The sequence below is a fragment of the Psammomys obesus genome, unplaced genomic scaffold (genome assembly GCF_907164565.1).
Source record: "Psammomys obesus unplaced genomic scaffold, mPsaObe1.curated_primary_1811, whole genome shotgun sequence".
Classification (NCBI taxonomy): Eukaryota; Metazoa; Chordata; class Mammalia; order Rodentia; family Muridae; genus Psammomys; species Psammomys obesus.
In genome coordinates, this window is record NW_026592118.1 from 8,667,926 (window position 1) to 8,680,467 (window position 12,542).

Consider the following 12,542-nt stretch of genomic DNA (forward strand, 5'->3'; position numbering starts at 1 on the left):
ACATACATACATACATACATACATACATACATACATACATACATACATACATACATACATACATACATACACACACACACACACATATATATATATATAGTGTGTGTGTGTGTGTGTACGGATATGCATGTAAATTGAATGAGATCACAAGACTTTAAGGAGTATGTTCTCTCCTCCCACTTTCTTTCAAAGCAGAATTTCTGCTGCATTTTGTAATACAGGTTAGTTACCTGGAGCATCTAGTCTCCAATTCTCAAAGAACTGTAGAGTGCTGGCATTACAAGAGCACAGTACTGAATCAGGATCATACTCAAGTAGTCAAGTTGGCAGGGCAAGTGACTTTACCTGCTAAGCTGTCTTGCTGGCCCTCCATTCATGTTTTAATATAGGGTCTTTCACTGATCTTCAAGCTTGCTAATTCAGCTTGACTGGCTGGCCAGCAGGTTTCAAGCATTCTCTTGTCTTTATTTCTCTAGTGTTGGGATCACAGGCCCAGCCTTCTTTAACTGAGTAATTGGTATCTGTTTATTTTGTTTTGTTTTGGAGACAGCAGGATCTCACTAAATAGCTGACAAGCTTGGAACACACTTTGTAAACCAGGTTAGCCTACACCCCACAGATATCAGAATCCTGGCCACCTGAGTGGTGGGATTAAAGGCATTTACCACCTTGTCTGGTAGGAACTAAGTATTGAATTTAGGTCCTCCTGCTTGCATGGAAAGTACTAATTAATTTGAACCATTTCTCCAAACCTACAAATAATTTTAATTACTAAAAAACAGTAAGTCAAGTTATATGAGATTAACACTTATTTTCAGAAGTAATCAAATGAGGCTAGGATAATATAAAGCCAGTGGTAATAACAACCATGACCAAAAATCTACTTCTGCTTATCTCCACAACACCAACATTTTAGGTTGTATAGACTTCAATTCAGAGTAGAAATGGATCACCATGGATTGATGAGGCTGATGATTTCTATTCCAGGCAGCCTATCTAATAAACACAGGCTCTCTAGATAACACAAGCCTATGTACAAGTATCACAGCACTTAGTACTTAACATGGGTCAAAAACAACAACCATATAGTAGTCAGGTCTGTATGGTTTTAAAGAAAAATGGCATGAAAAATGCATACCTTGAACCCCAGGAGAGGGGGGCGAGAGCAGCTTGTTACAAACTTCAGCAATTTGCGCTTTTCTTCATCAGTGAAACCTTCTACAACTCTCCAAAAGATTTTAATGACTGGATGATCGGCAGAATAGCCCCCTACAACAAAATGAGCACATGATGCATTAAAAATAAAATTGAGCCAGATATAGTGGCAAACACCTCTAATCTCAGCACTCTGGGAGGCAGAGGCAGGTGGATCACTTTGAGTTTGAGGCTGGCCTGGTCTACAAAGTGAATGCAGGATAGCCAAAGCTACACAGAAAGACCTTGTCTCAAAAAACCAAAACAAGCTGGGCAGTCCTGGCACATACTTTTAATCCTAGCACTTAAGAAACAGAAGCCAGTGATCTCTGTGAGTTTGAGGCCACCCTGGTCTACGAGCGAGTTCCAGGACAGTCAAAGCAACCCTGTCTCCAAAACAAACAAAACCAACCAACCACAAACAACCCCCCCCCAAATCAATGCAGAAGCAGAAGCAACAAATTTGGGAGTATAACACCAATGTTTTGAGGGGCCTGTCAGAGAGGGGAGTAGGTTTTCTAAGAGCCAAACTGGAGGATACCTGTCTCTGGTCCTTGGTAGAGGGGTAGGTGTGACCAAGATGGAACTAGCCAGAATAGCAAGATGAGGGCATGAAATGATGCCTAGCAAACACTAGAAACCAACATGTGCAGTAGACCCTTCTTGAGCAAGAACTGACACTTGGCTATACATCTAAAAAATGGCAGACACTGACATCTTAGTCTTCAGAGAGCTAGGCATTTGGCCAATGTGATCTCCTGTCTTGATAATTTTACTGTCTCCCTTTCTGATAATAAGGTTCAGACTGTGTCTGACAACCAACCCTGCCTGTGATTAGACACAATTCTAAAATGTACTATATGCTACTTATAGCTTTTAATCTCATTAAGTGCTTCCTAAAACTAAAATAATTGCTATATATTGTCCCCTCATTGTTAATACTCTAAGAAATAACATCAATAAGATATCTTAAGTGCATTAATTGGCACCAAAATGATTATGGTAATATTTTATATCTATTTACTGGAATAGCTGGAATCCTTAAAGTTATAAGCTCTCAGTGCAGACAGGGAAGGCAAACAACCCAGGGCAATTTCTTGGCAAAGAAAGGTCAGAATGATGGCATTTTCTTAAACATATGAATGGAAAGTGCAGATACTATGACCTTATTTAATGCCTTATATTATGGCATTATTTGTTTTTATGTAAGATTAGGTTTCGAACAGGAACTACAGAAGAAAAAGATGCACACACATAAATATATATGCAAATTTAAGTGACTTTTAGTAAATTTAGAATCACCAACACATCCAGATTTAGAATAATTCCATTTTTCTCATGAAGATTCCATGGGCACTTCTGACCCACTGTCTCTAACTCCACAAATGGTGCATACAAAATGCCTTTTAACGGAACACAGAAACCTTAGTTAGGTTTTTTTCCTTCTTTCCCCTTTCCACCTGTCTCCCTCTGGTCTCACTTTGTAGCCCAGATTTGCCTTGAACACAGAAATCTTGCCTCAGCTTCCTGAGGTCTATGCCTAGCTTAGATTTTTTTTTTTAATTTAAAAATTGCATTTGTATATTTAGTTAGTGTGTATCTGTGGTTTTTCTTTTTCTACCATGTGGGTCTCTAGGATCAAAATCAGGTCCCCAGGCCTGGCAGCAAGAACATTTTAGTCCTATACTTTCTTTTTCATTTTGTGGTAAAACATACAACATAAAACCTACCACTTAAAACACTTTCATGTGACAATTCAAGAGCATTGATCCCATTTATTTTTCCATACAACTATCACTTTCAACTGTAGTAGGATCCCTACCCTGCCTTTCTCCTTATTAATCTCCAGTTCAGTCTCCTTTATGAGTCTATGAGCCTCTTTCTGGTACCTCATATAAGCAGAACCATCTGCTACCTGTCCTTTTTGTCTGGTCTCTTTCACTTAGCACAATGGGCTCAAGATTCATTCATGCTGAGGCCTGTACACGAGCTCACTGGGTCTACGCACCTGCTACAAAACCTGATAATCTGGCCTAAACTTCTTGGTCTCCCATATTAAAAGAAGTGACTTCCACAAGTTGTTCTCTGACCATCACAAAAATGCTGTTGTGCACACTCATACGTGCGCACACACTCGTAAAAATATTTAAAGATAGGAGGCTGGAGATATAGTGCAGCAATTATGAGTACTGGCTATTCCACAAGAGGACCCAAGTTTGAGTCTTAGCATCCTTCATGGTGTTTTACAACTACTTATAACTTAAGTACCAGAGGCTCTGACACTACATGATATACAAATACATATTCAGGCAGAACACCCATACACATAAAACAATTTTTTGTTTTGTTTTTGCTTTTGAGACAGGGTTTCTCTGTGTATCCCTGGCTGGCCTGGAACTCACTCTGTAGTTTAGGCTGTCCTGAGATTTATCTGTCTCTGCCTCCTGAGTGCTGGGATTAAAGGCATGTGCCAGCACTGACTGGCTTGTTCTGATTTTTTATTATTTGGTGGTGATGGAAACATAAGTCCTTTTTTCCTTTTTTTTATTTGAGACAGGGTTTCTCTGTGTAGCCTTGGCTATCCTGGATTCCTTGTAGATCAGGCTGGCCTCGAACTCAAGAGATCTGCCTGCCTGTGTCTCCCTGAGTGCTTACAGGCATGTGCCACCGTGCCTGACTTACTTAATTTTCTTAATGGTATCTTATGAAACATGAAAGAGCAGGACTTTGACTGAGTCCAATCTAACTGAAACTGTTTGACTAGCCCAAAAATATGAAGACTTTGACCTTCTTGCTAATTTTAAATTTCACAGATTTCACTCATGTCAGTAGAGCTATTCCATTTTGTGTTACTACTGGGAAATTGTGTAAAGTCAGTTCAGTCATCCTTGACAAGAAAGATGGCCTCCAAGCTGTCTGGATGGTCTTGGTGCCTGTTGGAAAAGCAGCCAAACTTGAACACCAGGATGTGTTGTGAACTCTGGTTTTTGAGTTTATCTGTCCCCATACCACTGCCTCACTGCCACTGTGCTATTTCCTAATTTTTAAAGAAAACTAATTCCTTCTTTAAAGCTGAAGAGATGGCTGAATAGTTGGAGCACTGGCTGTTCCTGAAGAAGACCCAGATTTGGTTCCCAGCATCCACATGGTGGTTCATAACAGCTGAGAACTCTAGCTCCAGAGAATCTAATATTTCTTGCTTCTGTGGGAACCAGGTGTGCATACACTGGAAACAAAACATACACATAAAATAAACAAATAAATCTGGAAAAAAAAAACTGATTTGGCTACTGTAGATCTGTTATGTTACCAAAGAAAATTTAAAATTAGTAGCTTTGTTGTAAACTTTGTTGGGATTTTGACACTCAGACTGAATTTATAGGTCAATTTGGAGATACTTACCATTTTAACAATAGCAAGTCCCTCAGTCAATGAAAATAGTTTCTTCGTTTATTTAAATCTCCTTTAATTTCTTTCTTTCATTTTGTTTTTTTGAAACACCATAGCCCTGGCTGTCCAACTCAGTAGTCCTTAAACTCAATTTATAGATCACCTACCACGGCCTTCCCAATGCTAGGATTAAAGACCTGTGTGTCTCCTTGGCCCTGCTAGATCGCCTTTACTTTCTTACAATTTTTTTTTTTCAGTTTTCATTATGTATCTTGTGCTTACATTACTGGGTTCAATTGCAGTGTATTTTTTGTGATGTTATCAGTGGAACGATCAATTCTTGGGTTGTGCATAGAACTTTTTGTTTTTCAGAAACCCATCTGATTTATTAACCTAAAATAAATCAGTCTCCCTGCCACTTTTCAAACTAGAGGTTGGATCTAGAGTCCCAAGCAAGCTGTAATCAAGCACCTCAACACCAAGATTAATAGCTTTTTGTTACTTTCTTTATATTGAGACAAGATCTTGCTAAGTTGCCCAGGTTGGCTTTAAGATTTCCAACTTCTGACATTCCTGACCATCTATGCAATATCAATTTCCGCTTTTGACAAAGGATCCTAGGGTTTAGCTCTAGCTGGAAGGAAATTCACTCTGTACTCTAGGCTGGCCTCAAACTCAGAGACACCCTCCCCACTTACACCCCATACCTCTACCTACTGAGTTCTGGGATTAAAGGAATGCACCACCATATTCAGTGTAAGTCAATTTAAACAGACTACTTAACAAAAGGGGCAGGGGGGCATGGTGCAGTAGCGCACACCTGTAATCCCAGCGCTCAGGGAGGTAGAGGCAGGTGGATCTCTGTGAATCTGAGGGTAGCCTGGGTCTACAAAGGCAAGTATTGGACGGCCAAGGCTACATAGAGAAACCCTGTCTTGAAAAACAAAAATAGAAAACAAAAACAAAAAACAAGCCAGGTGGTGGTGGGCACATGCCTTTATATAAACCTGTGTGCACGCAGTGTCTAGAGGAGGATGTTCAGTGTCCTACTCTATAATTCTTTGCCTTATTCCTTTAATAAAGAGTCTTGTACTAAACTTGGAGCTAGGCTGGCAGCCAGCAAGTCCAACAATCCTCCTGCCTTTCCTCCTCTTGAACCCCAGGACTACAAGTATATATGACCACACCTGACTTGTTATGTGAGTGCATGGAATTTGAATTCAGATTCTCAAACCCAAGCAGAAAGTGGTTTTGACCACTGAGCCATCTTGCCAAGCCCTGAATCTAAATTTTCAGTCTTTTACTAGTATTTCTCTTATGGTAATAGAATGACTAGTATTGTTTTATTTATTTATTCATTCAGTTAATAATTCATGTGCTATGACTGGAAGCCAGAGACTCACACATGCTAAGCAAAATTTAACTACAGAGCGGTACAGTAGCCTATGCTTTTGAGACAAAGTCTCTATACATACCTGGCTGCCTGGTAACTCACTATTATATAGACCAGGCTGGCCCACAACTCACAGGTATGCCTCCCATGTGCTGAGATTAAAGGAAAGTACCATCGTGCCCAGCATGTCACCCCCTTTAAAAACAAGATTGGAAACAGCTAAATGTCTATGAGTAGAAATAAAAAAGCTAAGCTATGAAGAAAAATTACACAAGATACAGAACACTATAATAATCAGAAAACGCTCACCCTTGTAATTGCTGGTAGCCCTGCAAGTGACTGAGGACAGTGATTCAGAGTAAGGTGGACAGAAGACAGGAATATAAGGTTACAGTGATAACTGACCTATCGGAAAGACACACCCAAATGTGGTGCCACATACCTGAATAGTTTGTAAAGGATTTTAGGTCCTCCAGACTTACAGGAACTTGTGCACCAGAAATTAATACCTGGAGAAGGGCGGGGGGAAAGATTAAAATTGTAAACCCGAAGAGAGATTTTCAGAGAGTGTTTTATTTCCTTAGACAACTGTGTCTTTGACAGTAATAGTTGTAACACCTGAATTTCCTGCTGGTCAAACATTCGGAGCCACTCTAGGCTCACAACATTGGCCAGGCCCTGGCGAAAAGCTAGGCAGTGTGGTCGGATCTGCTTGTTCAGCCGGTAGTCAGCCACCAGGTGGATATAGGCAATTCGGTTAGCCCCAGTTACCGGGATGTCTTTCCCACCAAATTTTAGTTCAACTACCTGTAAACATAAAGCACAGGGTTTTAGAGGTATGCAAAACTGGAAAACAAAAGTTTCAGAAAACAAGAATGCAACAGACAACAGCAGCATAGGCACACAGGATAGCTATGGCAATGAGGCAGCACCTTTTGTCTTTCTATCGTTAAGTATCCTGTCTTCTCCCAGCACCAAGGAATCATGAAGTAATGGAATTGTGACAATCTCATTTTAAAAAAGGAGAGTCATTAAGGGCAAAGTTATGAATCAGAGGATCATTTTAGTCAGAAGGAACAAGGTAATCATTCTGGAAAATAAACACTCATCATATTTCCCTTAATAGTTTTAGAATGTTGCTTCTACTGTAAAATGTTTGATTTAAAGGACAGCGGTAAATGATTTTTGAGGGAAAGGGAGAAAGATATATTGACATGCCTATTAATTCCATAACTTGGAAGGCTAAGGCAGAAAGATTTCTAGTCTATCCTGAGTTACACAGTAAAAACTCCATTAAAAACAAAATACAAAACAAAGAAAAAGACAAAACAAAAAATTGGCTCCCCTATACAGCTACACTGTGCTTCTCCTGCCCCCTGCCCCACCATATTTTTGTTATTATTGTTGTTGTTTGTTTGTTTTTCCAAGACAGGGTTTCTTTGTATGTAGCCCTGGCCATCCTGGAACTTGCGGTATTCCAGGTTGGCTTTAAACTCACACAGAGACCTGCCTGCCTCTGTTTCCCAAGTGCTGGGATTAAAGGCATGGGCCACCATGGTCTGGCTACAAGATGCAGAACACTATGTTTCTAACTCTACAATGAATCTGAAAACAGCTCTGTATATGTCATGGTGGAGCCAGTGTGAAAGCAGCGTAGTGGAAATGCAGCTCTCACCTTAACACGAGCCCTTGCCTCAACAATAGGTACTGTGACTGTGTGAACTTTCACCTACAGAGAAGAGCACCACAGATGTGGTAGCATGTTCTGAAATGCCTTGTTTATAACTATGTAAAAGAAATGCATTTCTGGGATTAGTGGAGGTTACCTATTCCATGGATAAAGAATATACAAAAAAAAAAAAAAAAAAATCAAGTGTAGGGCTTCACACTAGCACTTGAAAAAGGCTGACAGCTAATTCAAGATCATCTTGGGCCACAAAATGGTGGCACGGGTTAGGGGCTCTAAATAAAGGAGCAAAGACATTTTTGTGTATCCACATTAACAATGGCACTACTGCTAGTGAACTAAGAGCGACGGTCTGAAATGGGCTCTGTGTCTGGGAAAGGTGCTTATAATACAGATCACAGAACTATTGGCACCACCACCACCTCTCCCCAGCTCTACTTTCTTTTCAAGACTCTTTTATATCTCCAGCATAACAAGAACCTGAGTAGTGGCTTTTGACCTCCCAAGTTTACCACTTTAGGATATTTCAATGTGAGGTGAAGAACTTTAACAAACCTGGTACTGGAAGGCATGGTAAGATTACTCTTTTATAAAAGTTAAGCAGCTTTAAACTTGAATGCTAAACTCCGCTGATTCCCTTGCTGCAGTATTTCACATTTCAGATATTCAATCTTTCTTACTAATTTGCTTTCTCAGTTTGGGACCCATCAAATCTCACTATGGGCTTTCAAGCCATTGTCTCCAGGCTAAGTGAGGACTGTTCATTACCTTAATTCCTCTGCTTGTATTCAGCTGACAGTTCATCTGTTAACCAGGCCTCCTGAGGCTGGCTATTATATTTCCATATATAAAAACACTGCTTCCTTTAAATGGATTAAGGTAGGTAATAGATGATGATGTGATTGTATGATGTGAAGACAAAGAAAAAAAATTAAGTTTTCAGTTAAAGGGACTTCCAAGACTACCAATTATCCTGCCTAATAAGACAACAATGGAATTTTTAATAACTTAATAAAATTGTGACACTACCTTCAACTTAAAATCTTCTTTCAGGCTGAAACTAAACATCTATGTTTAATCTATGCTTATTTAAAAGTCACTCAAATGTGACACATGAGTTTCATGAGTACATTAAGATATTCTTTGAAGCTTGAGCAGGAAGGTCATGGACATAGCTTAGTGGTAAAGGAAATGACCAGCATGATGAGATATTGGGTTCCACGCCCAGCAATGCAACGAAACAAACAACACACACACACACACACAGCACAGGGAAACTCTCCTTGTAGGTGTCTTCCTTTGGCACTTCTGAAGGCCAGCTATAACAACACTACAGCTACTCCTGCAACAGGGAAGGCCCTATGACTAACGCAACACAGCAAAGAAGAAAATCGAGGACTCCAATCAAGGTCTTATGACTCCAGCCCAACTGCTCATGATTACTTATGGTCTGGTTACACGACTGACTTTTTCCTCCAGTAAACATGAATACACCAGCATCTAAACATTTAATTTCATTACTGGATGAACAGACATATTGCTCACACTGAAGGAAATACCCTGGGAACAGAACTGCTATTTTATAGAGGAAGGGTAGTGTCACACGGTAGAGAGCTACGTGATTTTATCTACTTCTGCAGAGGTCCCTTAAAGCTGCTTTACATTGTGTTGCTTTATTCTTCTAGTCAGATCTTTGGTATAGCAATTCCTACATTACCTTTCTCAATGCAGAGGAAAATTCTATGTTTCCAGCAGCTGCCTCAGGCAGCACCTCACAGTATTAACCATGTGTGCAAACTAGTCTTTACCTTCGTTTGACATAGGAAAGAGTCATCTGGGAAAAGGGAACCTCAATTGAGAAAATGTCCCCATCAGACTGGCTTGTAGGGCATTTTCTAGATTGGTGATTGACGTGGAAATACGGCTCACTGTGGGCAGTGCCACCACTGGGCTGGCAGTCCTGGGTTCTGTAAGAAAGCAGGCTGAGCAAGCTGCAAGAAGCAGCTCTGTATCATTTCCTGCCTCTGGGTTCTTTCCTTGCTCCTGCTCTGACTACTTAATGCTGAAAAATAATAAACTCTTTCCTCCCCAATTGCTTTTTGGTCAGTGTTTTATCATAGCAACAGAAACATTAACTAAGAGATCATGCTACCAAGATAACAAGATACATGGCAACAGTAGCACACACACTGGCTGTACAACGAAAGCATCCTTAAGATGGTACAAACTTCACTTTCTAGCCAACCCTCTGCTTTTTAATGCTGGGATTATAGGTCTGTGACACCAGGCTCAGCATGAACAATCTCTTCCTAGTTCACTTATTCCCTGGGTGTGACTAGTTGGTGACTTCTGGAACCCTGCCATAGAACACATCCAGGATGTTTCCAGGTCATGACATCTGGCCTATATGGGCAATGGGGATTAATTCAGGTCCGCATGATTGAGCAGCAAACATTTTATGGACTGAAATTCCTCTTCAATCCCCTAAATTTATTTTCTACTTGATACATAAAAACAAAAACTGTATGCATTTATGGTTCCTATGTGATGATGTATATTATGTTTATGTTTAAATCAGGTTAAACATATTTCCACCAACTCTTATCATTTTTTTCAATGATAAAACCAATCAAATTCCTTTTTTTCTAGCTGTTTGAAATACTATGTGAACATACACCAGAATTTTACTTGTATTTCATGCACTGATGACCTTTGAAAATCCTACATTAGAATCAAATGACAGGCCGGGCAGTGGTGTTGCACGCCTTTAATCCCAGCACTCAGGAAGCAGAAGCAGGTGGACTGCTGTGAGCTTGAGGCCAGCCTGGTCTACAAAGCAAGTCCAGGACAGCCAAGGCTACATAGAGAAGCCCTGACTCAAACAACAACAACAAAAACCACACACCACCATCACCACCAGCAACAACAGCAAAAAAGAAAAGAAAAGAAGGAACAAATTTTGGCCAGTGTAACACCCAGGCCTTTAATTCCAGTACTTGGAAGGCAAAGGCAGGTGAATCTTTGAGTTCGAGGCCAGCCTGGTCTGGTCTACATTGTGAGTTCTAGAACTACACAGTGAGACCCTATCTAGAAACAAAACAAAACAAACAAACAAGCTCAAAATGGAAAACAAAATTTAAAGTAGTTACTAACCCAACTACTAAACTCAGAAAGAAATTACTGCTCTACATCAAGGGCTACCAATGATGTTTGGAGGAACAGTACATGCAGGACCCTGGGTTCCAACTCTAGCATGAACTGTTAATAAAAGAGTTTTCACCTACAACTTGTTAATACTTTACATTTTATAACCTGTGCTTCTTGAACTCACATTTGGTCTGGGGGCTAATAATGATCCAATCGTGAGGTTGAGGTATGTTTTTTTCTTTGTTGAGACAAATTCTGGATAGAGGCCAACATGACTTAGAATTTTTGATTTTGCTTCCTCAGCCTCTCAGGTGCTGGGATTACAGCACTTATCAGTATGTACAGCTTTGAGGGTGAATTTCATGAAATGTGACTTCTATAATGATAAAGCTGGTATCAAGAAAACTAGTTTGGATGCCGAGTGGTAGTGATTTGAGTTTAAGGCCAGCCTAGTCAACATAATGATTTCCAGGACACCCCAGTGCTACATATGTGCTAGCACACAGGAAATGAAGTAGGCAGACCAGCCAGCTTCACCTACATAGTGAAACCCTGTCTCACAAAACACAAACACGTACACATCAAACAACAAAAGCCAAAGAAAAAACAAAAACTAATCTGACTCTAATATAGGCCTTTCTTTTTGTAAATAGGATGAACACAGCAGGTGCAACCAGGTAGATATGAGGGAAGGAAAGTCTGGCAGTCAATCTCCAGTATGGAAATGAGAGATGCTCCAGCTCCAGCACAACTAAGGGTACGATTCAGAGGGAAGGACTGCCAGGCAGGGCATGCTGTCCCTACAAAGATGCTGAGAACAGGCATGAGCTGGAAGGCCTGAGCTGCTATGCTGACACACCCCAGCCAAAAGTGCTTTCCAATTGAGGACAATGCCATGGTGACAGCAGCAGGAGGAGCACATTCCCACTGAAAGGATGAAATGTTCCCCAGCTTACCTGGGCTTCCCCCAGGTCATTGTTCACTACTGTAAAGTTCAGTCCCAGCTCCTCCACATCTTCCTCATAGCTCTTGAGGAAAAGCAAGTTCCTATAGACTTCAGGGTCCAATGAGGCCAGATGGTGAATGTCGACATCTGCACTGGTTCCCAGCAGCTTGGATAGGAAAAAGCCAGCAAAGGGTAGTTCCACCAGCATGTTTTCATATAGAGCCTTCAGAAAGATCAGAGGGCAGACAGGGATTAACATTCAATATTATCTGCATGCTTCCTATAACCAGAACACAGGCTGATTCAATAGTGACAAGTGACATTGTCCTGAGAGGCAGACCCTGCTTCCATAATAATGTACAATGCATGTACTATGTGCCAGGCCAGGGCTGAAACCAGAGTGCTGACACCAAATGGGACTTTTTTTTTTTTATGTCTTTTTTTTTTTTATTTTTTATTTTATTTTTCTTTTTAGTTACATTTTGTTAACTCTGTGTCCCAGCTGTATCCCGCTCCCTCATTCCCTCCCCAACCCCACACTCCCTCCCTGGTCTCAAATGGGACTTTTAAGAGCCAAGTCCTTCATGCTACAGTAGGTCAGCAAATGTTTTCCATAAACAGTCAGATATGAGCACTCTAGGGTTGCAGTATGTTGAGTACCAAATGACTTCAAACAGAAGCTCAAACACACCAGAGTACTATCTCACAGCTCTACAGATTGATCTTTTACTCCCCTTCAAGTTCCTAGCAGCTCTGGACACTCTGGCATCCATGGCTTCAGCTGC

The 12,542-nt window shown here is 40.6% G+C and overlaps 1 protein-coding gene across 2 annotated transcripts in view; it reads right to left on the reverse strand.

Annotated features, from left to right (window-relative positions):
- Ube3c (ubiquitin protein ligase E3C) overlaps nucleotides 1-12,542 on the reverse strand; it is a 100,528-nt gene that overhangs the window by 9,053 nt on the left and 78,933 nt on the right. For both annotated transcript variants that reach the window (XM_055612646.1, XM_055612645.1), the window contains exons 19-22: nucleotides 11,768-11,980; nucleotides 6,596-6,784; nucleotides 6,420-6,486; nucleotides 1,139-1,269 (exon numbers count right to left, since the gene is read on the reverse strand). In XM_055612646.1, coding sequence (XP_055468621.1) covers nucleotides 1,139-1,269; nucleotides 6,420-6,486; nucleotides 6,596-6,784; nucleotides 11,768-11,980 — 600 coding nt within the window. The remainder of the gene's footprint in view (nucleotides 1-1,138; nucleotides 1,270-6,419; nucleotides 6,487-6,595; nucleotides 6,785-11,767; nucleotides 11,981-12,542) is intronic.